This window comes from Psittacula echo (genome assembly GCF_963264785.1).
Source record: "Psittacula echo genome assembly, chromosome: 9".
Lineage (NCBI taxonomy): Eukaryota > Metazoa > Chordata > Aves > Psittaciformes > Psittacidae > Psittacula > Psittacula echo.
Genome location: NC_137745.1, coordinates 2,085,954 through 2,110,704, shown reverse-complemented (window position 1 = coordinate 2,110,704; position 24,751 = coordinate 2,085,954). Strand labels below are relative to the sequence as shown.

Genomic DNA, 24,751 nt, shown 5'->3' with positions numbered 1-24,751 from the left:
AATGCTCTGAAGAGTCACAAACAGGCATTTTTGAGAATTTAGGTGCAATGTTACATGCATGGATATACAGAATAATCTGTAGAAATAATAGTAAAACACTCTTGTTTTTCACCAAAATGCAGAAGGAAATTCAGTTTTATTATGCATATTAAATACTACAGACTTGAGGCTACAAAATGCTTCTACCATCTCAACACATACAAAACTACCATAAAGTTATCTCTACAGTACATACTACAAGACTGACTTCAGGTCACCACCAGCGATGAGCATATGCCCTGTATCTGGCTAGTCAGGGTTAGAAAAGGCCATCTCCAGCCTACTGGCCACCTCAGGAAGTAGGCTTAGACCTTCCATCGACATTAAACACCATGTTGTAGTATTAATTTATGTAAAACCCTTAAAAACCTGGCGCCACCGAAACTTGAGACCTGTTAAACTCTCTACACATGAGGGATACAAGAGCTTGTTCTGTGTGAACCCTATATTTGATTAGCGAAGGAGGTTGGCCCACTCTGGCCATAGCTCTGGGACTGGCCATATTCACCCACCTGGCTGTAGGAGCCTGGCTGGTTGTAGCCACCAGCTGGCCCATAGCTGTCTTGGTTGTAGCCACCTTGGTTATAGCCGCTGGATTGCTTCTCCATGGTGTCCTGAGCATGCCGCTGGCCCGAGGAATGCCAGCCTGTCTCCTTAAACACAAACCAAATGTTGCCTGCCCAGAGGATAAAGTTCAAGAAGCCAAAGACCTAAGAGGGAAGAAGAGGAGCTGATCACCCAACAGCCAGGGTCTCACAGCCCAGTCTAATGTTATGGACCCTGCACCATCCTGGGAGAAGAAAGTGTTGCTCCGAGTTCATCCTTTGCCCAAAACACGCTGGAAAATCTTTCCAGCTTTGGAGCAAATTCCCAAATTCACCTCCCTTAACTGTATCTTACAAGGGGGTTGGTTTCCTTTTTGTTTCCATAAAAAAAGTTGAGTTTTTAGGCCAAATATTTTTATGTTTGTAAACATTATCTAGCTTAAAGAAACTATGGAAAGATAAAATAGAAGGAAAACAACTTTAAAGTGAGATATTGATCGATCCGCTGCCTGGAGGGGCTTGTTGTGTGTGTTTTCTTTTCAAACATTCTAAAGATCAATTTTTTGTTGATTTTCAAAGATTTAGAAAATTTTAGGCACAAAACCTTCTCAGGGTTTGCAGGAGTTTCAGACCCCCTTTCAAAGTGTTGCAGGGAGCAAGTTAAAAGCAGACAGGCCACCCAATGCACTCCCCATCCCAACCCCGCACGCTCACCTCACTGCTGCTCCACAGCAGATAGCTGTAATGAGTCAAGCTCTGCCTTTCCCTGCAGCAAGACTATATTTCCAGTTAAATCACGTCAGCTAACTGGCACCAGCTGATTTAGGTCAAAACATGAGTAAAAGAGGAGAAAACACATTTGCAAGGTAAGGGTGAAAAGTAGTGGTCAAAGTCACTTACAACAGAAGTATTGAGGCTTGACATAACAGGGCTGCGAACAGGCAAGCATTTGTTGGACTGCTGTTTGCAGGCAGACATCAGCAGCAGCACTTCTTCTGGGTCGGTTGCAATCTTTACATCAGACAGTCCTTTAGCCCAAGCGGATGAGCTCACTAGCCACAAGAATGAGAAGACCACTGTCACAATGAAATCCTAAAAGACAAATTAGTTAGAGGCATTATACTGATGTGCCCATGGGGAAGAAAAGAACATTAAAAATCACCAGAAAACCGACAGCTTGCATCAGAGGAGACAAAAACACAAGACCAAGAGCTTGTTATTTTGTGGAAGGTTGTGATTTATTGTCATCATTTACAGAGGTGATTTTCAGAAGTGCTAGACGTGCCTGATGGGACAGAACCCTTTGGCTACCATTTGCATCTCCAGCCTTGAGCCACATTCCCACAAACATGTGGCTGGTACCCAGGACACTGTGCTGCCCTAGAAATTTGGCTATTCACAGCACCTGGCTCATGAATTGGGATCAGTTAAAGAATATAGATGCCTGGAAAGGAGCTGGGACCTCGTGAGGGCTGGCTCTCTCCCTGGGTGCTCCTACAGACATCCAGGGTGGGTTTCCAATAGGAAATGTTTCCATCTGTGGCAGCATCACAGGGGAAACCTGAAACTGGCTAATCCTCAGCTACCAGATGAGGAGTTTTCTCACAGCTACAGGTAAGGCCAAATGTCCCTGCTTCACGAGCCGTGCAGCCATTAATCATCACAAGTGAACGTATGAACAACAAGACCTGCCAAGCACAGAGACTCCTCATCTCCTCCCTGTCCTGGTAAAGCATTTGCTCCTAATTCCCAATCATGTGAAAAGAGGGGAGAAGGGGTGGAAGTCCCTCCAGGATCCAGCACCCCCAAGCAGCTCTGCTCTGAACCACTCTGCTCACTTTTCCCTTGAAAGACTCTCAGGAGCACACACAGGCATAAACTTCTCCCTGTCTTAGCCAGAACAAGTGGCCAAGTGACACTGTTGTTGTGTGGGTTTGGGGGGAAAGGAGGGAGGAGGTGTGATTTTTCAAGCTTTCTTGTGTCTTGCTAAAACAGAAGAGCCTTTCTGCTGTCATATTTCATCCCATCTGTCAGCCCACAACAGATGGTAGAGGTGCCAAAGTCTAACGTACCACTAACTGCATCGCTGCGTCTTGATATCCCACCTCCCATGGGGGCTGCTTCCCCTTCCCCCTTACAAAGTGAAGGTGTACACGGAAGGAAGAGAAAACATTCATTAAGAACAGAGCGTTTTGGGTAGCTAAGCAAAGAAATAAGTGATCCCTAGGAAGTACTCTCATCTTCTACAAGCACACCTGACATTTGAGGAAGGAACTCTCCACAGCACTGTAGGAACGGAGGACATGAGCCTCTGTCATGATGGAAGAGGCACCAGTCAATAAACCAGCCGCACAAGCGAGCCATGAACAAAGGATTTCTCTGCTCACGCAGATGGGATTAAATTAACTGTGCTTGGATGCTTTCCCAAAGGATACATCCTCCTCTTTTAACAGTGCCACAACTCTTTTTCTGCAGGCCTGTGTCTGCCACCAAGCTTTGAGATCCTCTGACCTCCCTTCCTGCTGCCCAAATGGGCTCGCTTGAAGAGCGTGAAGCCTAGGAGCTGACAACTATCTTAACACCCAAAGAGACCCCGTGTAGGCAGAGGCATATAGCCCAAAGGAATTATTCTTCTTAGGAAGATTTCCAGCAAAAGAGATTAATGTATCTTATATGTCCTGGCAGTAACTGACTGAGAAACAGAGTCCTAGAGGCAACTGTTCAATGGCAAACATCTCCTAAATATTCCAGCTGGTAGAAACACCAGATATTCACTGAGCTGTGGATTGGGATGGGATACCCTTTGTATTTGCTAAGAGGCTTGACATGTTATGGATGTCAAGCCCTTGTATAGGCTCTGATTGATACAACAGAAAGGCACACATCAGTGTTTTGGGGAATCCATTTTTTAGATGCCAAGCGATTCTCCCTCAATGCCACCTCGCTTTTAGACTCTGCCAGCTAAATCAAGCTCTCCAGTCAGGGCACTGGCAATAACAATAAAACAAATGCTGAACAGCAGGTGGAAATTTGAAGCAGAGACAAACCGACCCAAACTAACAGAGTGTAGGAGCTTGAACTTGCTAAACAAAGGGAAGTTTTAAAAGTGAGCAAAGTTCTTCAGGCAGGAGACAGCAGCAGGGATTTACCAGATCCTCACCCCATGTTGGTGATGCATTTGCACAACTCATGGCACAAATGACTGCCATTTGCAAGAGTCCTTCACTCTAACTGCTAGTAGCTCATGTCTCTGCTAGAAACACCCAATGACACTGGGCAGTTGAGGGGCTGGTCCTAAATGGGCTAAGTATTTAATGTTATTTCTCCATCTCATCTCATCCTCCAGCCTTCTGCTGACTTCCTCTGCTCCCCTGCATCAGGGTGTCCACACCAAACCTAACCCTTCCCAATCTGACTCTAGTTTCCCTATTTGAGAGCAGATCAGAGCCTTGGGAAAAGGGTCCCTGCTCCTTGGGGGCCGAGATAAGCCCTTTTATACAGGAACACCCCAAAACTGTGAAGCCTGGCTGGGTGCAAGATGCACACTAGGCCAAATGGGAAAGATCACACATTGGGACTTACAGAAGAAACCATGCAGCTTGTTCACTAGCTGGCTGACAGCTGATCAAGAAGATAAATTTAGATTAGAGGGATATTTAGATTAGATATTAGGTAGATTTGGATTAAATATTAGGAAGAAGTTGCCCAAAGAAGCTGTGGCTGCCCCATCCCTGGCAGTGTTCAAGGCCAGGTTGGACACAGGGGCTTGGAGCAAGCTGCTCTAGTGGAAGGTGTCCCTGCCCGTGGCAGGGGTTGGAACTGGATGAGCTTTAAGGTCCCTTCCAACCCAAACCATTCTGGGATTCCATGGTTCCATAGGACAGAAAGGCCAATGAAACACCGGCATTTTTCCGGTGCTCTCCGGTACCAAGGCTGTGTAGCTGGACTCAGGCTCTTGGAGGATTCATTCCATCTCCTGTGTGCTGTGCAAGAAGCAAAATCCGACTACAGCAAACTTGTGTCTTCCTATTTATTTCAAAAGCTTGCTAACCTTCAGCTTTGGCTGGAACTTGAACCTCTCTTGTTTTCAATGCTTTTTGCATTCCTGGCTGAACATTTTCACAGCTCTGGGTGGAACAGAGTTACAAGATAATGACATGCTGAGAATAAAAGTGAATTTCAAGCTAAGTTGTTCTGTGGCTTAATGTCTATCCGGGGGATTTCTCTTGGTAATTAAAGCCAGAGCATCTGCATACTAAAACAAATCTTGCATTTGAATGTTTAATAACCCTATAGCATGAGTGAATTTTCTTTTTCCTTTGGAACAAAGTAATTTTTGTAGTTGCTCTTTTGAAATGGTGTCTACAGATCTCTTCAGTGTGTATTGTTGTACAGTTAAGCTACACTCCTAATTGCAAAGTTCCTTTCTCAGATCTCAGCTGGGACACTTTGGTCTGCCTACAGGTGCCTTTGGGAAGGAGGCAAAATAGGAGAATGTAGGAGGAAGAAGAAAACAAGATTCAAAATACACTGAATATCCAAAAAGGGAGTTTTTAACAGCCTGAAGTGTGTCTAACAAAAAAACCCCCAAAAACACTCTTGTTGCCTTTTTCAAGTTGAAACTTGCTATTACTGAGTTTGCCAAAAATGCCTGCTTGGAAGAATTTTATATATTATATGTTAGAGAATAGAACTGTGAATGCCTTTTCTTTCCATGGTGACTAAAGCATTTCTCCTCGCTATCAAGCTAGCAGCTTTTGCAAACCGCCTGTCTCTGGAGGCGCAGACACTTAAGTCTCCTAAGCACGATTTCGGATCCCCAGTGTCCAACACAATCTCACCCAGCCAAAAGCATCTGCAGAAGCTGTTTGCTCACTCGGAAAGGGGATGCGTTTGGTTTGCTCTGAGCTGTTTGGTGGATTCAGCAACCCCCAGGGTGCTGTAATATGGGTTCCTGCATGCACTCCATGCTCTGCTCTCCCTCCCAGCCAGAGTGGCTCAAGTTTGGCATGACAGCCCTGGGCTGTTATGCTTGAAAACACGCAAAGCCTCCTCTCTGGCCTGGCTGGAGGGCCCTGGCATCCCCGCAGCACTTGCCTGCCCTCCTCCCTTGCTCTACTGCAGTTGCTGGCCCCGTAACTGGCTTCCACGCAGGGCTGTCAGTGCCTCTCCACAATGCTTCCATCCGCTAATGTTCGTGCTACAAAACCCTTTCATGTGACAAAACCCTCTGGTGCATTCGCAGCAATCAAGGGAAGAAAGCAGAAGTCCATGAACTCTCCTAACCAGAGCATGTCTAGCCCAGCAGCACTGCCAACAGGTTTCGGGGAGAACCACGTGGGAAGAAAGGGAGTTTTCTTTACCCCATCAAGCCCAAATTGCTCAGAAGATTCATTTTCACAGTCCAAACTGACCTAAAAATTCAAGAACGAGCCCAGTGAGAGCCACAGCCCTGGCCTGGGAAAGTGGTCAACAGCAGGTTGCTGCAGGCAACTGCAGAAGGCAGAAAATGCCTTCCTACAGTGGCATTTTAGCTCTTTGTTGGCCTGAAGAAGGTCCCACACCCCAAATTTTCTGCTGAATGAAGCTTTGGAAGAATTACATGGTTATTGCAAGTATTGTATGGCCCTGCAAGCTTGCTTCTGGCAACGATTTGCAGAGCCCTTTGGGAGGCACCAGCATGCACAGTGAGGTCACTGTGGTTTTATTTCAGAAAGGAGATGAAAACAGTGGGCTGAAACAGCTCTTTGAAATGCAAAAAATTAGTCAAATTATTGTAATTTCATTTTTCAACTGCAAAGGATTCAATCTCTGCTTTTACAGGTGGCTCTTTATTCTTTTCCTATTTATTTTCTGGAAAGCTGGACAGAAGGGAGGAAACAAAAGATGTTTAATCAAAGGCATCTCCAAAGAGCAGACTAGAAGTGTACTTAGCTCACTTGGTCCACAGCATATGTAAAGAACTAAATGCTTTTTTGCTTAATGTGATAATTCACAGGACTCCAGATGCAAAGAAGAGATCTCATCTTCTTACACGTAAGCATCTTTATACACTGTAAAAATGAGATTCTCAAGAAGTCACTACAAAAATGAAATACCTCTTTTCAGGGCTATGTCAGTCACTTTGCTGAATCATTTTATGCTTTTATATTAATTGATTGGAATACAAGTAAAGTGGTTTGCATTATACATGAATGCTTGTGTTTTTTTCATGGCTAATATATAACTTCCCAAAGACAAACCTGAAGGAACGTAGAGACAGAGTTTCAGAGTGTGGGTTTTAAATGGAGCATACGGGGTACAGAAACTATGGAAAAAATAAGAAGTCTGAGTGATGGGTGCACATTGCTGTGACTATTCTGTCCTTTATTTTTGCCACTCCAGAGATACATGGAAGCATCTTCCTTTGATCCTCTGAAACTTCAGCACAGGACTAACTGTTGGGGTTGGTTACTCTCCACTTGCAAGCAGCTGCAAACATACACATCCAAAGCAGGGCATCAAGACAGAGGTGCTTGGGGTGACAGTCCCGGGGTGCAGCTCACCTCTGCTCTCATTGCAAACCAGCGATGTCTCCCCTGGATATGTAGTGTTAAACAAGTGGAAACCAGCTTTGGTTGGTCTGAGAGATGCAGATACACTGAGAACCGGTGAGGTTTTGTACATCACATTCATTAAGATTAAGTTGCCATCTCCAGTTAATTTCTTTAAAGAGTTTCCGGCTCATTAGCACTGATCAGTCATTTGACAGCTTGCACTTGTTGTCCCCACAGCTCCTCGCTGTACCTGTTCATTGGGCAGGAGCTTGCAACTCAAATCCCAGCTGCGGTTTGCAGAGCTCAGAAGCACATTGCCTGTATCTATTAGCTGTTTAATCCCTGGTAAACGGCTCCTTGTTCCTTTAGGAATTGGGAATAAAGGTCCTCTCTAGTGTTTCTCTAGTATGAACCCCCCTCGAATCATCACTCCATGGAGCCAGCAAAGCAAGCGGAGGGCACACATGGCAAGAGCTTGGTGCTGACAGCCCTATGGGAAGGGAAGACTCCCACCTCCATCACAAACGAATAGCGCAACAGGGACCCTCTGTGACCAAAAGGAAGATTTTTATCCCCAAAACCTTGCAGGCAATGTTAGCAACAGACACAGCTCCCTGCACAGTGAATAAAACACGCCAGTGCCATCCAAAGAGCCATGGAAAGAGTTAGTGCCTTCTCCTGCTGGAAATATTTCCTTGCCATGATGTCTCACTTCCCACCGAACATTAAAATATTTTTCCACAGCTAAAGTGATGCTTTGGTGAGATCTCAGCACATGCAGTTGGGTTTCCCTCTATCATACATATCAAACACGGTAAACCTGAGACATTTGCGACTGGAATTCTATCTTTCTCATGACTTTGTGGTCATTAAATTCTTTACAATCATATATTCTGCATCCAGCTGGTTGTGCACTGGTGGTCCTCTTAGTGCCTGTGCAAGAATTGGTTGGAAAAATACATAAAAATCTCAAGGGAGAGGTTTTCTTTCCTCTCTCCTCTTCTCCTGTCACACTCATTCAAAGCCTGAAAATTCATCGGGAGGAAAGGCAGCCAGCTCTGCGAGGGTGCCACTTAAAGGCAGATGTCGTCCCAGACTGAGCATACCAAGCCAAAAGGAATCACAAGGCTTAACATGGGAATGGCTTTAAATATGAAATTGTGATCGGTCACTGCCACAGAAGCAAGGAAAGATGAAGCTATCATCTTCTAGCTCTTCATTGAGAGGTGAAAGAATGGTAGTCTGGAAATGAAACTGCATGAAACACAGATCCCTCCTGGTGATGAAGGAGTGAGGGCTGCCCAGCCTCCTGCACTGACATATGTTGAGAGTGCTGGCTGGGCTCATGCAGGCACAAAAGCACCTCAGATTTCTGCAGCACTTTTCTTTGGGAGGGCCAATCTCATGGGTGAGACATACTCACACTTCTGATCCGATATACGTGTGATCTTGCTGGGTACATCAGCTCAGTGTAGCATCTGCCTGGAGCTGGAGGATGCATCGCCTGCCTCCCTTGCATTGCATCCCTTAGGTGATGCCTGCAGCCATGGGAAGCTGGTTTTCACCCTGAGTTTCTCTTGACCCTTGAATTCCTCCAGGCTACAGCTGCTTGCTCTGGCTGGGGCTCTGAGTTTTCCCTGTCTCTTCACTGCACAGTAGGACTCACACCCTCTCCCAGTCAGGCTGTGGTGCCACAATCACTGCACTGGGCAGTGAGACCAGCAAGGATGTGGTCCAAATGAGAGGCTTTATCCTAAAAGTACCCAACATGACAGAGCTGGCAATACAAAGGAGATGCAGATGGGACTCTCCTCCTGGCAGGCGTAGGCTGAGCATTACCCTCAGCCACTTCCCAACACTACTCATCGGCAAGAGCTGCTTTTCCTGCAGGACAAACTCAGAAGCATCTTTTTATTCTGAATAAATAAGGTCATTTAGGCTTGGTTTAGAAACTGGGAAATTGCAAACAGAGGCTTTGGTAACAGGCACTCGTTAAATTTAACCTGCAGATTCAATTACAATCCATTACACAGAACAAATTAAATCAATGCCACGTTAATGCTGTCGCAGATTGCACCGTGCATCCTGTGACAAGCACGACTGCAGCAGCTGTACCTGGAAAGTCCTAGACAACAGCAAATGGCCACACCATAATCTGACATATTTGCATTATTTTTTCTGTTGATTTTTCTTCTATTGCTTCACAGAATGATGTGGTTGGTCAGAAGAATTATTTCCTGCAAGAAAATTAAAATGGCAAATCTCTGCAAGTAATTCTTTGATGAGACAGTTTGAAATGAGTTATTACTTGATATTAACTGCAACAAGCAGAAGCAAGCCACTTTATTTATTGCTTCTGTAGGGATCCCTTTATCTTGCCTGTTCTACCTCTTCTCTGTGAAGATTTCCATTCCTTTCCTCACTATTTTCTAGGGTGAGAGGAAAGGTCCCAACAACTCTCAAAATAAACAGGATTAATTTCCTTTGATGTGGAATGAGAATTTTTCCTTTTGCAACAATTCATCAGTTTTTAATTATGCAAACTTAAATAAAACAACTTATATCTCCTTGCAGCAGGAAAACCTTTCCCTCAATACCCTGTGCTAAGGTTACCTTCCTACAGTTAATTCTTTTGCCTATTGCTACTGCAGCTATTTCCTGTAACAGGTACAGCCTTTCTGAGCTGGTGACTTACTCGCCTTTCTGTTATTTTTCTGATGCCCTGTATCAGTGGCTTTCAGTCACTTAAGGCACAAATCTCAGCCAAATGTCTGGTTTCTGTCAGACATAGACTTTAGATTTTTCTGAAATCCAGGACTGACCCTTTCCTTACATCAGTGTTCACGAATCTCCCCCCACCTTCCCTTGGAATTGCTCTCTTCACACCAAGACTTCAGAGGAATATTTCCTCTACCTTAGTGTAACCTCATCCTTGCAATGATGGAGGAGAGGGTTGCCTGTGGAAGGAAGAGCGTGATGTAACCCTGCAGCCCATAGATGCAGAGACCTGACCCAACTTCAGTGCAGTGAAGGATCAGCACCCAGCCCTGAGCAGCTGAGCAAGACAGGGGTTTATCATGGGTGTGATGCACTGACAGGTAATGGACACCTACAACAAAATAGCTCTCACTGGCTTTACAGTCTTGATTTGTAAGAAAATGAATGCACAGAGGCACTTGGTTTTTTACAGAATCATATTATAGACTGGTTTGGGTTGGAAGGGACCTTAAAGCTCATCCAGCTCCAACCCCCTGTCACAGGCAGGGACACTTTCTACTAGACCAGGTTGCTTCAGGCCCTGACCAACCTGGCCTTGAACACTGCCAGGGATGGGGCAGCCACAGCTTCTCTGAGCACCCTGTGCCAGCGCCTCAGCACCCTCACAGAAAAGAACTTCTTCCTTAAACTCTTCTTATTACAAGCCTTCAGGAATCAGTAAAAAGAAAAATAAAGGCACGAACAGCTGCAGGTTGATGAGTGCATACAATGGTAACTGGAAAATGAGTAGCCTCATAAACAAGCACAAAGACACAAATGTGCTGGGAGCTCAGTGTAATATTGGAAAACCAGCCACACAACTCTCCAAAGCAAAATAATCTGGCTGAACCCAGCAATAATAAGCAATAAGCAATCTCCCTGGCTAGGCTTTGGTCAGGGGCATGGTTTCATTTGTCTGCTGGGTTGGTGGCCAAGATCTTCTCTTCCTTTTTTTCCCCACCTGTGAAGCTCTGCTGTCACAGACACATGGCTCAGACCCCAATCATGGCACCACGCACCAACTGTTCATTATTTGTGTGAACTTCGCTGCAGGCAGTAGGAGAGAAGCAGAGAATCCCACAAGTACATACAAGGTTAGGAGTAAATTTGACCTGCATACAGTTTCTGTTACCCTGTTAAAAGTTTAAATCACCATTAAGATAAAGAGAAAAACCCAATAGGTGAATGCAGAGACGCTTTGGGCATTGGGCCACTCGAATCTCCCAGACCCCACCAAAAGAAGCAAAAGGTTAAGACCTACAGCAGAAAACACTGCAAACGCACACTTACAATGAGAGGGCCTCTGTTGTTTTCACGGTACTTGTTCTGGAAGAAGATATAAACCACGGTGGCAGCCAGCGAGTAGAGGAAGGCGAAGACTGCAATGGTGACAAAGAACTCCGCCGAAGAGGAGAAGTCCCCTATCAAGGAGAGCTTTTCTCGGCGCTTGCCTTCACAAGTGGGAGCATCAAAATTCACTTGATGCAACCTGGAAAACATCCCAAAGAGCAGCAGGTGAAGTATAGAAAAAGGAATCCTATCTCAAGAGATAGAAATACTTTTGCTCTGTTCTCCCAATCTCATTCCCAATGCACATTGATATCCTGCCTGAATAACTGGCCCTGTAAGTTGTCTTGTGGGCTGTGCTTTTCAGAGCTGCTTCTACACGTGAGGTTACTTCCATGTGAGCATCTAGGTGAGACCAAGGACCTGAACGCATCTTTTGATCAACCTCAGAGGAAAGCTTATGTTCCAACAGCTTGGTACAACCCTCCCCGCATTCCTCTCTGGGGTTTTACCATGGCAACAACTGAAAAAGGATAACATAAGAAATTATTTGATTCTTGAATTCTTACAATCAAGGCAGCAGAAAGCAAGTCTTATCCTCTAACCTAGGCCCGTGAGATGGCTGTATTTGGCAATTCATGACTTCCTTGAGTAAAATTGCCTAGTGTGCCTGTTAGCCCCCAGGGCTGTGAGCCTCACAGGGCTTCTATGTTAAAAGCTTTTAAAACCAAGCTGTAGCAAAAATACGCAGCTTGGGTCAAAGGTCCACATGCCCTAGTTTAAGCAACCGAAGCACTAACCTTTTGAGCCCAAACACTCCCAGTGTTTGCAAGCAGTGACCTAGCTAAAAGGCTCCTGCAAAGCCTTTTTTGCTGCAGTAATTCTAATTTCTGATTTAGAAAGGGGATCCTTGGAGGGAATGCTTGTTGCACAGCCCAGGTTAGCACCAGTGGGGACATGGGTCCCAAAGAGGGATCACACTGTTCTGCTCCACACAGGGGATGAAGCCAGCAGCAAGTTAACAGCAGCAATTAAAGAAGTTATGATCTGACGCAGAGAAAGGATGAGGCCTCCTGGGAAACATTCGTCTGATTGAGGGCAATTACTGTGTGCAACAGCAGGCCATGAATATATGACTAAATAAAAAGTTAGGTCCCTTGAGGAAAACAAAACGCCTGCAGTAGAAATCACAGAAGATGGATTAATGGACATTGGAGGATTGCATGACTTTCTGCATTTCCTGGTCCAAACTAAATGTACCCAAACACGTAGGCAGAACCTTTTCATCAGCAGCTGATGCATAATGCTAGTTATTTGCTTTAGGCATTTTCTTCCCTGAGCTTCTGTCACTATAGTAAGTGGTGGGATGAAAACATGGAAGGAGTCTGCCTCGGCGGTGGAGATGAGCAGTGGCTGAGTTACCTCCCCTCTGCGAACCCAGCAAACTCTGAACATACAAGAGACTCTAATGCTCATGAGCAGGCAGTTTCCTGACTTGGTTTCCAAGCTTCCTGGCATCAGCACACACATGCTTTTTGTCAGGGCCTATTGTTCTTTCCTAAAGGGCCGGGGAGAAAAGGGTAGTAAGATTTCTTAGTGCCTGTCATGCCAATTTTGCAGCCTGGAAAGATATGGTTCTGTTTTACCCATCAGCAGAATACATGGAGATTTGAAACGTATGATTTGCATGGTCTGAAAAAGGAAACTTTCTCTGCTTTCCTCATGGACAGCTGCTTCGGTGCTGTATTGACACAGAACAAAACTGGGAACCTTGTTTGAGACCCCTTGAAAGCAGTGGCACGCTCTTGTGGGGATCAGTAAGAAACTTCGTCCCATCCCTCTTTCCCCAGGGGAATGCAATGCTGTGCACACACAGCCTGCACTCATGGTCCTCTTTAGGTCTCTCTAGGGCTTGAGGCTGTGTTCAAGCCAGGTTTCACATCCCGCCCAGCCCATGAGCAGGGGTGATACCTGTGGTAGTGTGCAGAGCCAGAGCCGGGGACCACGCTGTGCTCCCACCCAGCAGCAGAGCCAGGGTCTCTGCGTCAGCCCAGACTTCGCAACTCAACGCAAAGGCCTTCAAGGTCAGGTGAGTTTTGCTTGTTTCTCTCGTTGTTGGTTGTTTTTCTCCCTCTCTAAAACCACCAAATGCTTAAGTTGTATTTTCCAGTTCTTAAATAATTAACCAGCTTTGCAGTGTTTGAACAGCCATGCTCAGGTACCACAGCTCCTTTTGAAGGTCTCACTGCAGGGTGTGGGATGTGGTTTATGTTACCACCTCATACCGCAAACAGGCTTTAGAGAATTGCTCTGGCTCTCACATTCCTTGCACAAGCGCTACAGAACTGGGCTGAACTATATTAAATACAATTTGTTTGCTTCGGGGGAATTAAAGAACAAAACCCAAGGCAATTTTGCATGCATTTTATTGTGTAAAATGCATCTTTAGGGTCTTGTTTCCTCCCCGAGTCCTGAAACAGCCCCGAGCAACACATGGTGTTACAAGTATCAATTCAAACTCCTGCACATAAAGATGGAATAAGGTAAGGAATGTTTCTATCGAGATTTAGACTGGGAGTTGCTGCTCACCCTCTGCCTGGCCCCAGCCCCATCCTGTCTGATCACCAACAACCCATCAACCTTTCCGAAACACAGCCAGCTGAGACCAGTTTGCTTTTCTATTCCTTGTTTCCCCAACTACACTTTAGTTCTGAATCACGATAAGCCAGAAAAAAAAAGATCACATATTAACATCACATTTGTATCTTCCCAGCAGTGCTTTTATGGCCAAGCATCTGTCAGGAATTCCAGATCACAGAAGCCTTCTTCCAGCAAGTTATTTTTACTCACTTGCTCTTTCTTTTTTGATTCCCCTAGCCTCCAGGAGGACGTGCAGCAATCAGTGCCTCTTGTGGCCACCTCACCTCTGCCCAAACAACTGAGATCTCCGTTGCGCAAAGGGCCCCTGAAATAGACCATGACTCAGAACTGGGAAGAGGAGATGTGGCAGAGAAGAGAGGCGAGTGAGCCAAGCCCTGGGGTGGTTAGGGTGGATGCTAACTTTGCAAGATACGTTTGAAAAGTTTCTTTAAAGCAGGGGAGGATCAGTGACAGAAAATCCAGTCCCACCAATCAAACCCTCTTTGATCCGGAATGACATCTCAGGGAGAAACTCTGATTTTTCCCCTGATGTTGCTCAGTCAGCCTTTCTGGGGGCAGGATGGCTTGGTGATGACTCAGGAAAACTAATTGCCTCTACCTCTGTTTCCTGCTTTTGATGCAAGACTACCTGTTCTTTCTCTTCCTGACTTCTCCTTTAACCTCCTCCTATCTCTCATTCTTTACACCCCATCTCTTCCGTCAAGTCATCCTTGGCCAATGTCTTTCTTTGGTTGCTTTTCTTATTTCCAGCATCACCTCTGCATTTCACCTTTGCCTCTCCAGCTGCTTAACAAAGGCAGGAGCACCAAGAGTGTCCCTTTGCACTTGGCTGACACCTGAACAGGGTTGCTGGGCTGCATTAGCAGAAGTGATTTTCAGTGAGTGATGGACAATGCAAGTAAGGAACACTTCAGTGATAAATCTACCTAATGAGGGGGAAAAAGTAATTACAAACCTTTCCCTCATCCAAGTTCCTCCAAAAAACAAGCTGGAAGGTGCTTTTTGCCTTATTAATATCATTATTAATTCAGAAATAAAGTTGATAACTCCTGCATGTGACTTGCACCCCTCATTCAGCAGAGCAGCACTGAGGTTGTCCTTGCTGCTCATCGCTACCGACACTGTCTCCTTCACCCGCTGTGTCTGTTTGCCAACAGCAGCCATCATTGTCAAGCCATCCAGGTCTGAATCCCTTCAAATACACTCGAATCTGAAGCAAGTCCAAAGGCAGTCAAGTTTCACTGATGAAGTCACAGTAATTAAGGGCTTCTGAGGTTTCTCCTACCATTTGGCAAACTTTCCGTTGCCGTGGGAAATATGATGACAAGACAGAGGTATTGTCTAGCCTGACAAGATCAAAAGAGGGCAGGAATGTTTTACACTGGGGAAAAAAAAGCATTTTTACATTGTTCCACAATAGCAAAGAGCAGTTACATTTTCAGACACTAATTACCCTCGCTCTGAAAACAATACATCCAGCCAGACACCCTGAACAAAGCTACAGCTGTTACAAGGGAGCGGGGGAGCAGAAGCTCTGCTCTCACTGTGTAAATGGGAAGTTGCCTTTCCTTCCTGAACTACTTTAGCACAGCATTCAAGCCACAATTTGCTTCTAATTATAGCCCCTGTTTCTTTTCCAGGCACCTTAGTCCATCTCATGATCTTTGACTGCAAAGATGGTCAGAGCCAACCACCTCAAAGGCCAGTCTTGTTCCAGGTCCCACTCTGCCAGCAGACACAGAAGAGCATGCACCCAAGTGATCTAATCTTGTCTGACTCACAAAACCTCCCCCTTCAGCAGTGCACACAGGGATTAGACTTGAAACCAACAGAACATGTAATTAATGCCAAGTATGCACTCAAGTATTATTGATGAACCGGCACAGATTTCCTCTCCTGGGCTTTGATCAGTGCCTGGATTAATAAATAACAGATAAAGCTCTGCCTCCAAAAATTCTCAATGGGGGTTTCTGTTTCTCCATTCCTTTACTAGGATGTGGTGAAGAACAAGAAAAAAAAAAAAAAAAAAAGGCTGTTTTGGCAGATTGTCCTATTTTCTGAAAATAGCATCTTGTATTCCACCCCCTAACCCATCTACAACCTGCTTGAGCAAAACCTACAACACCCACACATGTGCTTGCAAAAACCCAGAGAACCATTATCCTTTCCTTGGGCTTTATTTCCCCCTCGCTTGTTTTTGGTAGTCAAACTGTCAATTGTATTTATTGTCTATAAAGCAATGAGAGAAATACAGCACTGGAAATAGGTTAGTGCAGGTAGCTCGTGAGAAGGAGTTTGTTGTGAGATGTTGATCCAAATCTCCAAAATAAGAGAAAAACAAAAATTCAAAATGCAGTAGTAAAACGCTGAGATGCACAAGGCCCCTTACAGCAAGTCAAACGCTCCATCGAGGCATAAGAACACGACAGGGGTTTTGCCTTCCTTTCTCTGGGATAAAAAGTAAAGGCATTTCTTTTAGCTAGCCCTGGATATACTGCGACTCCCTTGTTTCAGAGGACTATGCTGATGTGCTGTCACATTGCTGCTTCCAGTCAGCCAGTCCCTGGGCACATGCCCCTTCTCAACCTGCCAAATGTGTATTTTTTCATAGGTTTAGTGGAAGAAGACTAATAAATGGGAGCCTTTCCTCTCACAGCAGAGCGCATTCCCATAAGACTTCTGTAGAGATATTACCTGCATTAAGAAAAATACTTTAAAAGTAACCTTTAATATGCAGGTGGATGTAGGAATCTGCCCGAGGAGGAAAGGTCTTTTCTTTAAAGGAATTGAGGTCCATTGACTCTCCCAACACTCTTCACAGCCTGTTCTGAAGCAGGAAGCAATGCACACAGTGCTCCTCACTGCAAAGAACACTTCCTCCTGTGATGGACATCCCCCCATGTTCCGTGCTAAATCTGAACCCCACAGCAATGAAGCCACACTACAAGCTCTCACACACACCACAAACTCTTGCAGAGGGAGCCACTGCTAAGCAGTTGCCCTCAAGTCCATATTTTATTGCCAATTATAAACCATTATCCACCAATTCCCGTAAGATCAGAATCTTTGCACGCAGGCACACTGAAGCTGTTGAAATTAGTCTCTTTTGGAGGCAGCCAGCCTGTTAATACCACATTTGAACTGCTTGAAGTCATTAATGCTGATTTCAACCCTTCCAAGCCAAAGAGCTGAAATGTTAATAGAGCCCTGGACAGCTATTGTGATGTGATGGGCTTAGCTCAGCAGCGGGACAGCAGGTACCACAGAGGTAGCTGTTTCCTGGCCCTTCTACATCTATAATGCTCTGGCAAAATAAGAGTTGTCTGCTCCTTTGCTAACAGTGACAAGGCTGTTTGTCATCCCAGGCCTGCTCTCTAACAGTCCTTTTCCCAAGATGAACAAATTACCACGTATTCCAGCATTCCCATCCCCCACCTTTCCCACTGCCCATCTGCCACGATGCTCATCCCAGTGCTGCCTGCATATGCCGCAGCCATTTGCAACTGGGAGATGCTTATCAATATTCCCCAAGCATCCCAGCAATATTCCATACCTCGCTTTACCAGCCCCCAGAAGCAACACCCCTTGAGACTGCCCAGCATCCAAAGGTGCCTTCAGAGCTCTCCTCTACCGAATCTCCTCCCTTTCAGAGCAGCGGCATGTTAGTTCCACTTAATCCTTACCCTTACAACATCAATTCATTTTTCTCTGGAGATAGGAAGCAAAAATAACATGATTCAGCTGACTCAGTAATCTAACCTGGCTCTTTTGTTTCCTTGCTTTCTAAAGGAAGAAAGAATACAGTTTGCTGATCAAAGATATTTGAAAGTATTTAATGTTGAACCTCTGTTCTCTTAATGAAACCTCTTAGCTTCTTTCAAAACATATCCCAAAGCCCGTATCTCTCTAGCAGTATTCAACACAACCAGTAGACTCACACAAATACATACTTCATCTTGAAAAGATTTATTCCTAACTCCTGTCCTGGAATTCTGTGCATCCTAAAGATCTCCCCTTGGTCACAGCTGCCTTCAGTGGCTTATACCTATCCAAAAGCATGTTCAGAGCAGCATCGCTAAAACACCCAGAAGGCACTGCAGGGAAGCTGACTGGGAAAGCTCTAGTAACCTATATTCTCTTCTGGTTCATGTCCACTCAAAATAACTGAAAATATTCTCCCCCTCCCCATAAATATTCCCCCTCCCATATTTTCAATTTCTAACTTGCCAGGTTCCCAGCCCTCACTCACACATAGCTGTTGTGCAAACATTTGGCCAATACCATTTCCCTACAGTGCTGTTTTTAATAGGACAAGCTGTCAGCCACAGTTGCTGTCTCAACACCCCACATTGTGTGTGTTGTGCTGGGAGAGGTGGTAATTCCCCCAGCACAGGCAGCTTGGTGCAACAGGCACATCCTCTGCTCCATCTCACACCTCTTAACACAGGAAATCAGAGACCCTACAAGGTGCTCAGGTCTCCAGAAAGCTACAAAACTCTTCTGAGGTCCAAAGACATTGGAATAGGGACAACCATAGCAGTGGGGAGGGCATCATTGCCACATCCGCAGCTTGGCATCCCTCTTGCAGGACCCACTCCCAAGGACTGGGTTCACAAAGGTCTTGGGAAACAGCACACGCAACAGCTTCATTGCACTCCTGGAGGAAGAACTGTTCCGGATGCGTGCCAGCCATAGCAGTGAACCTCCCCAGACTGTGCACGTAGCAGTAGTGCAAACCCTCGTACTCCATCGTAGCACCAAAAAAGAAATAAATCGGCTCGTTATAGAACACGCGCCGCCGGGAGTGCTCAGAAAGCTGAGTGGGTGATCCCAACCCCACTTCCAAGCCTACATCCAGACCCAGATTTGTCTCCTGAGATATTTTCACAGCTCTTCTCAGAAACACATACTGTTCCTTGCTGTGCAAGCAGAACACAGTGCTCAAAGGCATGCTCCACTGGCCTTTACAAACCCAAATCACCTCTCAAATTGGGAACTGGCATTCTTTTCGGTACAGATTAGTGGCATTGCTCTGATTTCCCTTCACTGAGCTATTTTCTTGGAGTGAACCACTTCCTAGTCACTGGGAAGTTTAGCTGCTACCTCTGGAGGAAGGTAACCCTGGGTTATCTTACAACAAGTCACCATGTCAATGGAACAACACAAATTAAGAAGCCTGGAAACACCACAAGCATTGCCGCATACACAACTGTCCAACATTAGCTGGTCCCACCATGAGATCCTTATTCAACCCATAGCTCTTACGTTCCTCCTGCTGCCCTCTCATCTAGACAGGCACAGGAATCAGCTTCCTGATTAACAAACCCATGTTAGAACAGAACAAAAGCTTCCATTTAAAGAAAGATCTACAAAAATCAAAAAACCTAGAGATACAACATAAGCAACAGAAAGCACAAAACAAAGGCCTAAAGCACAGCCATTGAATCTAATAAGACCATTTGCTGAGAAGTGGATGTATCAAAACCCTGAGCAGTGCTCTTGTATGGAGAGATGTGAGACTGCTGAGCCCCTCTTTCCTGCACCCCAACATGCTCTGCTGCTGCTCACATTGGTTCACAACATTTGTGCCGCCTTCAATCCACCTTGCCTTCCACAACCAAACAGGCTGCAAACACCATGTAAAATCAATCTAAATTCTAGGGCATCATCTGATGTTCAGCCAGAAACACATGAAAGTATAAATCCTTTGCCCTGTGAGAGGCAGGGATCACATACAATTAAGCTAGGTCTATAAACCCTGAAAGCAGCAATTTTCCCTCCAAGACCAGCTGGGATAAATGCAAGTGCAGTTAAGGAAGATACAGCAACTGTTTCTTCCTTTGTATTGTATTTTAACTTTAACTTTGTATTTTAATTATAACTTTCCCAAATATATTGTCCTAAGGTACTTAAAGCAATCAAATTAAGTCCTCGGTAGAGTTTTATGGCATGACACCAATAAAACTCCCAGTCAAAACATTTACATTCCAAGTACACGTTAAATCCTTTTCCCAGGGAGCAGTGAGCAAAATTAAAGGCTGAGCAGCACAAGGGCAGGAGCTAAGGTAGAACTGCAGATCTGCTGTTGGATCTGTGGACAAACTACTGGCCCCTTTATACTTTAAAACCCATAAAGCATTGCTTCTGGGAATCCAAACAAGACAATGAGAGGTACCTCACATAGTGGGGCTATGCTGGATGGGGTCAGATGCCCACTGTCTCCAGAGTCCATTGAATAAGAAGAAATATTGGAGTCTTGGGTGACATGGTTTAGGTGCAAGGTGCCCCTGCCCATGGCAGGGGTTGGAACTGGATGATCTTAAGGTCCTTTCCAATCCAAACCATTCTATGATTCTATGATTAAACTCTTGGCAAATAAATTCATGTAGAAGCCATATATGAGAGCAGACTGTATTCAGTTCCCTATGGTCCCGGGGAAACCTTCAGTGCTGCTACTCAGTGAACATACATTCAGGAGCAGGGAAAAGGCAAAGGATGGGTTTGATTGTCCCCTCATTGTCTGCTGCATGGAACCAAATGCCAAACAAAGCAAAGCCAAAGGGTTTCTGCTTGATTTGTTTCTGTCCAAGCAGCATGAAAATGTGCAAAAAGAAATGTGCAAGGGAAGTTGTAAAAAGCCTGACTTTTAGCAAAAGCCTGACTTTAAAGCAAAAGCCTTTGTGGCAGGCACAGATAAAACACCGTCACCGCACAATACCGCAGAGACTAGTCATGAATATATATTAAAAACTCAAATGGTGAAAAAGCTGCATATGTTAACAACTCCAAAAGTGACTTCCACTTTAAGAACAAATTCTGTCTAGAGTACTAATGAATGAAAAATTTTTCTGTCACCAAAAGAGTGTTAAGTATAAAATACAGCTTCTATGAAACAAAATAAGCCCATCTGGATCAATACCATCCAAATTCATCAAGAATCCAATTGTTTTGAGACCAAAAGAAAATCTTTGATAAATTGTAGAAGCAGAACTCCCTTCTTTGCAGCAGACACCATCTCCAGAAAGCTGCTCCCACATTCCCTCCCCGTTTACTTCCCAGCCAGCTGTGCATCTGTGAGCCCTGTGTCCATGCAATGTTTGCGCATGGATGTTCATAACAGAAGACAGCAGCTGACCAGTCTGAGAAGATGTAAAGACAAACCTCCTCTATGGCCTCAATTCAGCACTCAAGGACATGTTTTCTTCAAGATTTAAGGGATTGAAAACTACAAACTAGAAACTGAGGATACAGAGGATAGTGGCAACTGAGAAGACCTCAACATCTGGCTTTGAATAGAAAGAAGATAGACTGAGATGAGCTCTTAGGCAGAAGCTCTTCCCTGTGAGGGTGCTGAGGCGCTGGCACAGGGTGCCCAGAGAAGCTGTGGCTGCCCCATCCCTGGCAGTGTTCAAGGCCAGGTTGGATACAGGGGCTTGGAGCAAGCTGCTCCAGTGGAAGGTGTCCCTGCCTGTGGCAGGGGTTGGAGCTGGAGGAGCTTTAAGGTCCCTTCCAGCACAAACCATGCCATGATTTTATGATCTGGAAAAGTTACTTCATGTGCAGAGCTGCTGCCCTGGGACAATCCCACTGACTGAGCAATCAGCCTCTACCTGGTTATGCAATGGACTGGGGACTTTACAGTTTTACACATATTGGCAGCCAGACCTTCTCGAACTTATTCACACAGCATATCATTGTACACAGCCCAATACACCAGCAACACGAATGAGCAAAGATTTTGCCACTTAGGTAGCCACCCTCCAGCTGTGGCTTCTTGTCTGTGTACAAAAGAGCCGGCACAGAAGCAAAGCTATTCTGAGCAGCTAGCAAGTTGTGAGGGTGGTAGATATTTCTTCCTTCGTACAACACAATGCATCCATTGTGCTACTCAAAGAGAAGGCAAAGATGTGGCTGTATCAGACTGCAGGTAGTTCTATATAAATCTCAAGCAGGAACAAAGTGTCAAGTGCCTGGAAGCATCTCCCAGTCCCTCAGCGGTGGGAAAAGGGTACTTGCATTTATCCACAGTTTGAACAAAAGTGCAAACTATCAGTAATAACCATTCTTCGGCCAAGTTGCCAATCTTGATTTCTACAAAGTAGGATTTGAAGACTGTAATTGGGGTCAGGAAGAGATGCTCAAAACTAGAAAAGCCGCAGTCACTCTTACTTCATCAGTTTTAATCAGACCAGCAGTAATTTCATCAAACTCCCTGATAACAGGAATGAAATTGAACATTGTGCTCACAGACAGCCACTACTGCAGACCATGGCTGTCCAAGTACAAAAGCATAGACATTTTCTCCCATTCTACTATCCTGGTCTAAAGACAGTATTTCCAGAGTTAGCACGGTCCTTAAAGACTCATGAATACTGGAGAGCACTGATTTGCAGATTTTAATTACTTCAGTAGTCTGTAGCCATGCACAAGTGAATAAAAATCCTATCAGGGCTCTGACTTATGGCATTCATAGAATCATAGAATGGTTTGGGTTGGAAAAGACCTTAAGATCATCTAGTTCCAACCCTTGGACGCCTCACACTAGACCATGTTGCCCAAGGCTCTGCCCAGCCTGGCCTTGAACACTGCCAGGGATGGAGCATTTGCCACTTCTCTGGACAACCTGTGCCAGTGCCTCACCACCCTCACAGCAAAGAACTTCTTCCTTATATCCAACCTGAACTGCCCCTGTTTAAGTCTGAACTTTCTAATAGTAAACAGGGCTGGCTGCAAAAAATGTGAAATATTCTTTCCTATTAAAAACTATGTTCATTCAAAGATGAGAAGAAACATTCATTCTGCAGACCTGGATCACCTTTTCCTCTGCTCAGGAGACAATGTAAGATCAAACAGCTCTAAGCTTATTGGCTTATTGACTAGAGTGCTCAGCTTGCCTATGTGAGCTCCACATTCAGGTTGCTTACAGATTTGTTCCGGTACAAAAACTAGACAAAGGTCTCCGATACCTTCACCATCAGGGAAGAATTGTACTGGGGCCATACTTTAAATAAGTCAAAGTTCTCCTATTCATGTCACTATGGAATACAATATTTTTACTGGGTTTCCATTGGAAAGAAAATATTTTGGAAAAACTGAGCTGCAATTTCGTGGACAGCACTAGAAATTCCCAGAACGTACAAATCACAGGTAAAAAACCCCCAAAATCTCTATTTCCTAGTTAAAAATACATCTCAATGCTTCAGTCTGCTTTGTATCATTAGGTCACAATTAAATATGAAGGGACTTTTGTGGAGGTGTCACAATTAGAGATATTTGTATCCTGAAGGATTTATTTCCTGAATTTTACTCAGCAGGATACACCATTAGGCTCCTCACTCACATAATTTACAATTTCTACTGACAGTAGTTAAAACCTAAAAGTCCTTGTTAGGCAAATCTATTCAACCAGAGGCCAAAATTGCTTATAAAAAGCACTGTTGAGAATCAGGTCTGAAACTGTTGTGGAAGAAGCTAATTAAAGCCATGACCCAGCCCATTCTAAAGAGCCGTTTTATACAGTTGAGGTATTGCTGCAAATCTCCAGCTTCACTGATGTACTATTGAACACCTTTGCTTTTCAGTCCAGATTGTAACTGCAGATCTGTAGTGCTAGATGAGGTGGTCACAGTTCAGCAAGAAAAGGGGCTAAATTGATGCAGCTTTCATAGAACAATTGATTGCAGGGCCAGGAGGGACCAGGCAGCTTATGGTCTTTGCTGCTGAACTTCATCTGAGCATCCCTACAACTCCTCCTTGTGCTAGAGCACAGCTTTTCAAAACACACCAAGCTTTAATCTAAGAACTTTTTAACTCAAGGACTTCCAGGATGGAGATTTCTCCCTCCGTTAAGCTGGAACGGGTCACGTAGAGTTTAACCATCGCCTCTCGCCTTCCTGGGAGCTGCCAAATCCACCTGGGCAGTGGGGCATCTACATTTTGGCACAGAGCACAGCTGGAGCTAGTGCAACCTCCTCTTCTGTCTACCCACAGAAACATTATAAAGCTACAATTTGCCTTTGCAGAAGGAGCATGTTGTGTGTGACGAACACGTGCAAAATAAAACATAAAACTTAGGTAGTTTAACTGACTAGATGACTTTATTCTTTCCTATCTCCCACCCTCACCTGCTACAGCAGCCCAAGGCAGCTGGGAGGAGAGCCTGCCATAGTGCCTGAAAGGCAGCACTGCAGGCAACTACTCTGTTTTTGAAGACTTATTAATCATCAGCTCCTGGTCTCCCAGCTATAACAGATATTTATAATCTTTTGGCCAAGATGGTTTTTCACTGAATTCTGAAGCGAGATTTACTGCAAATGGATAATAATAATAAAAAAGCCTAGCACACTCTGGCACAGAAATGTGCTAATGTTATCAGAGGCTTTTTCCAAAGAAAGTTAGTTGCAAAGCAGAAAGAGTTAGCTTACTCCTTAATTATCATCTGCAGCTTCTAAGTAGGCAATTTAGATCTGGCTGTCATATTTCAAATGGAACCCATTGCATGCAGATGAGGCACACACTTTAAAGGGTGCTCAATGGGAATGTCTTTATCCAAATGAGATGCTTAGAGGGTAAATGAAAAGCTCTCATGAAATACAATTTCGTTTTCCTTCAGAAGCAAGGATTACTTCAAGAGACAGTTTTACTAACACACTGGAAAGATACTAATAGGTGATTTAAAATGAAATGGAAAACAACCTTTCTTTTGCTCACTGTTGTGATACAGAGATGTGCACAGAGTTATTCTTGCAACAGGCTTTCACATTAGCACCACAAAGCAACCCCATTCTGTCCTACTAGTACCTATTCTCCTAGCAGACGCTTATTCTCCAGTAGGCTCAATTCTCCTAACACCTATGTACATATTTACCTTAACCATTAGTTTAGGTGAGACTGTATTTAAAATTTAATCATGTAATCCTCTGGGCC

The 24,751-nt window shown here is 44.7% G+C and overlaps 1 protein-coding gene across 1 annotated transcript in view; it reads right to left on the bottom strand.

The window, feature by feature from the left end:
• Positions 1-482: 482 nt before the first annotated feature.
• Positions 483-24,751, bottom strand: part of SYNPR (synaptoporin) — a gene marked incomplete at its 3' end in the record, with an annotated part of 107,565 nt that continues 83,296 nt past the window's right edge. Inside the window, exons 4-6 of the mRNA XM_080625445.1 lie at positions 11,168-11,366; positions 1,485-1,676; positions 483-749 (exon numbers count right to left, since the gene is read on the bottom strand). Of these exons, the coding sequence (XP_080481571.1) occupies positions 483-749; positions 1,485-1,676; positions 11,168-11,366 (658 nt within the window). The remainder of the gene's footprint in view (positions 750-1,484; positions 1,677-11,167; positions 11,367-24,751) is intronic.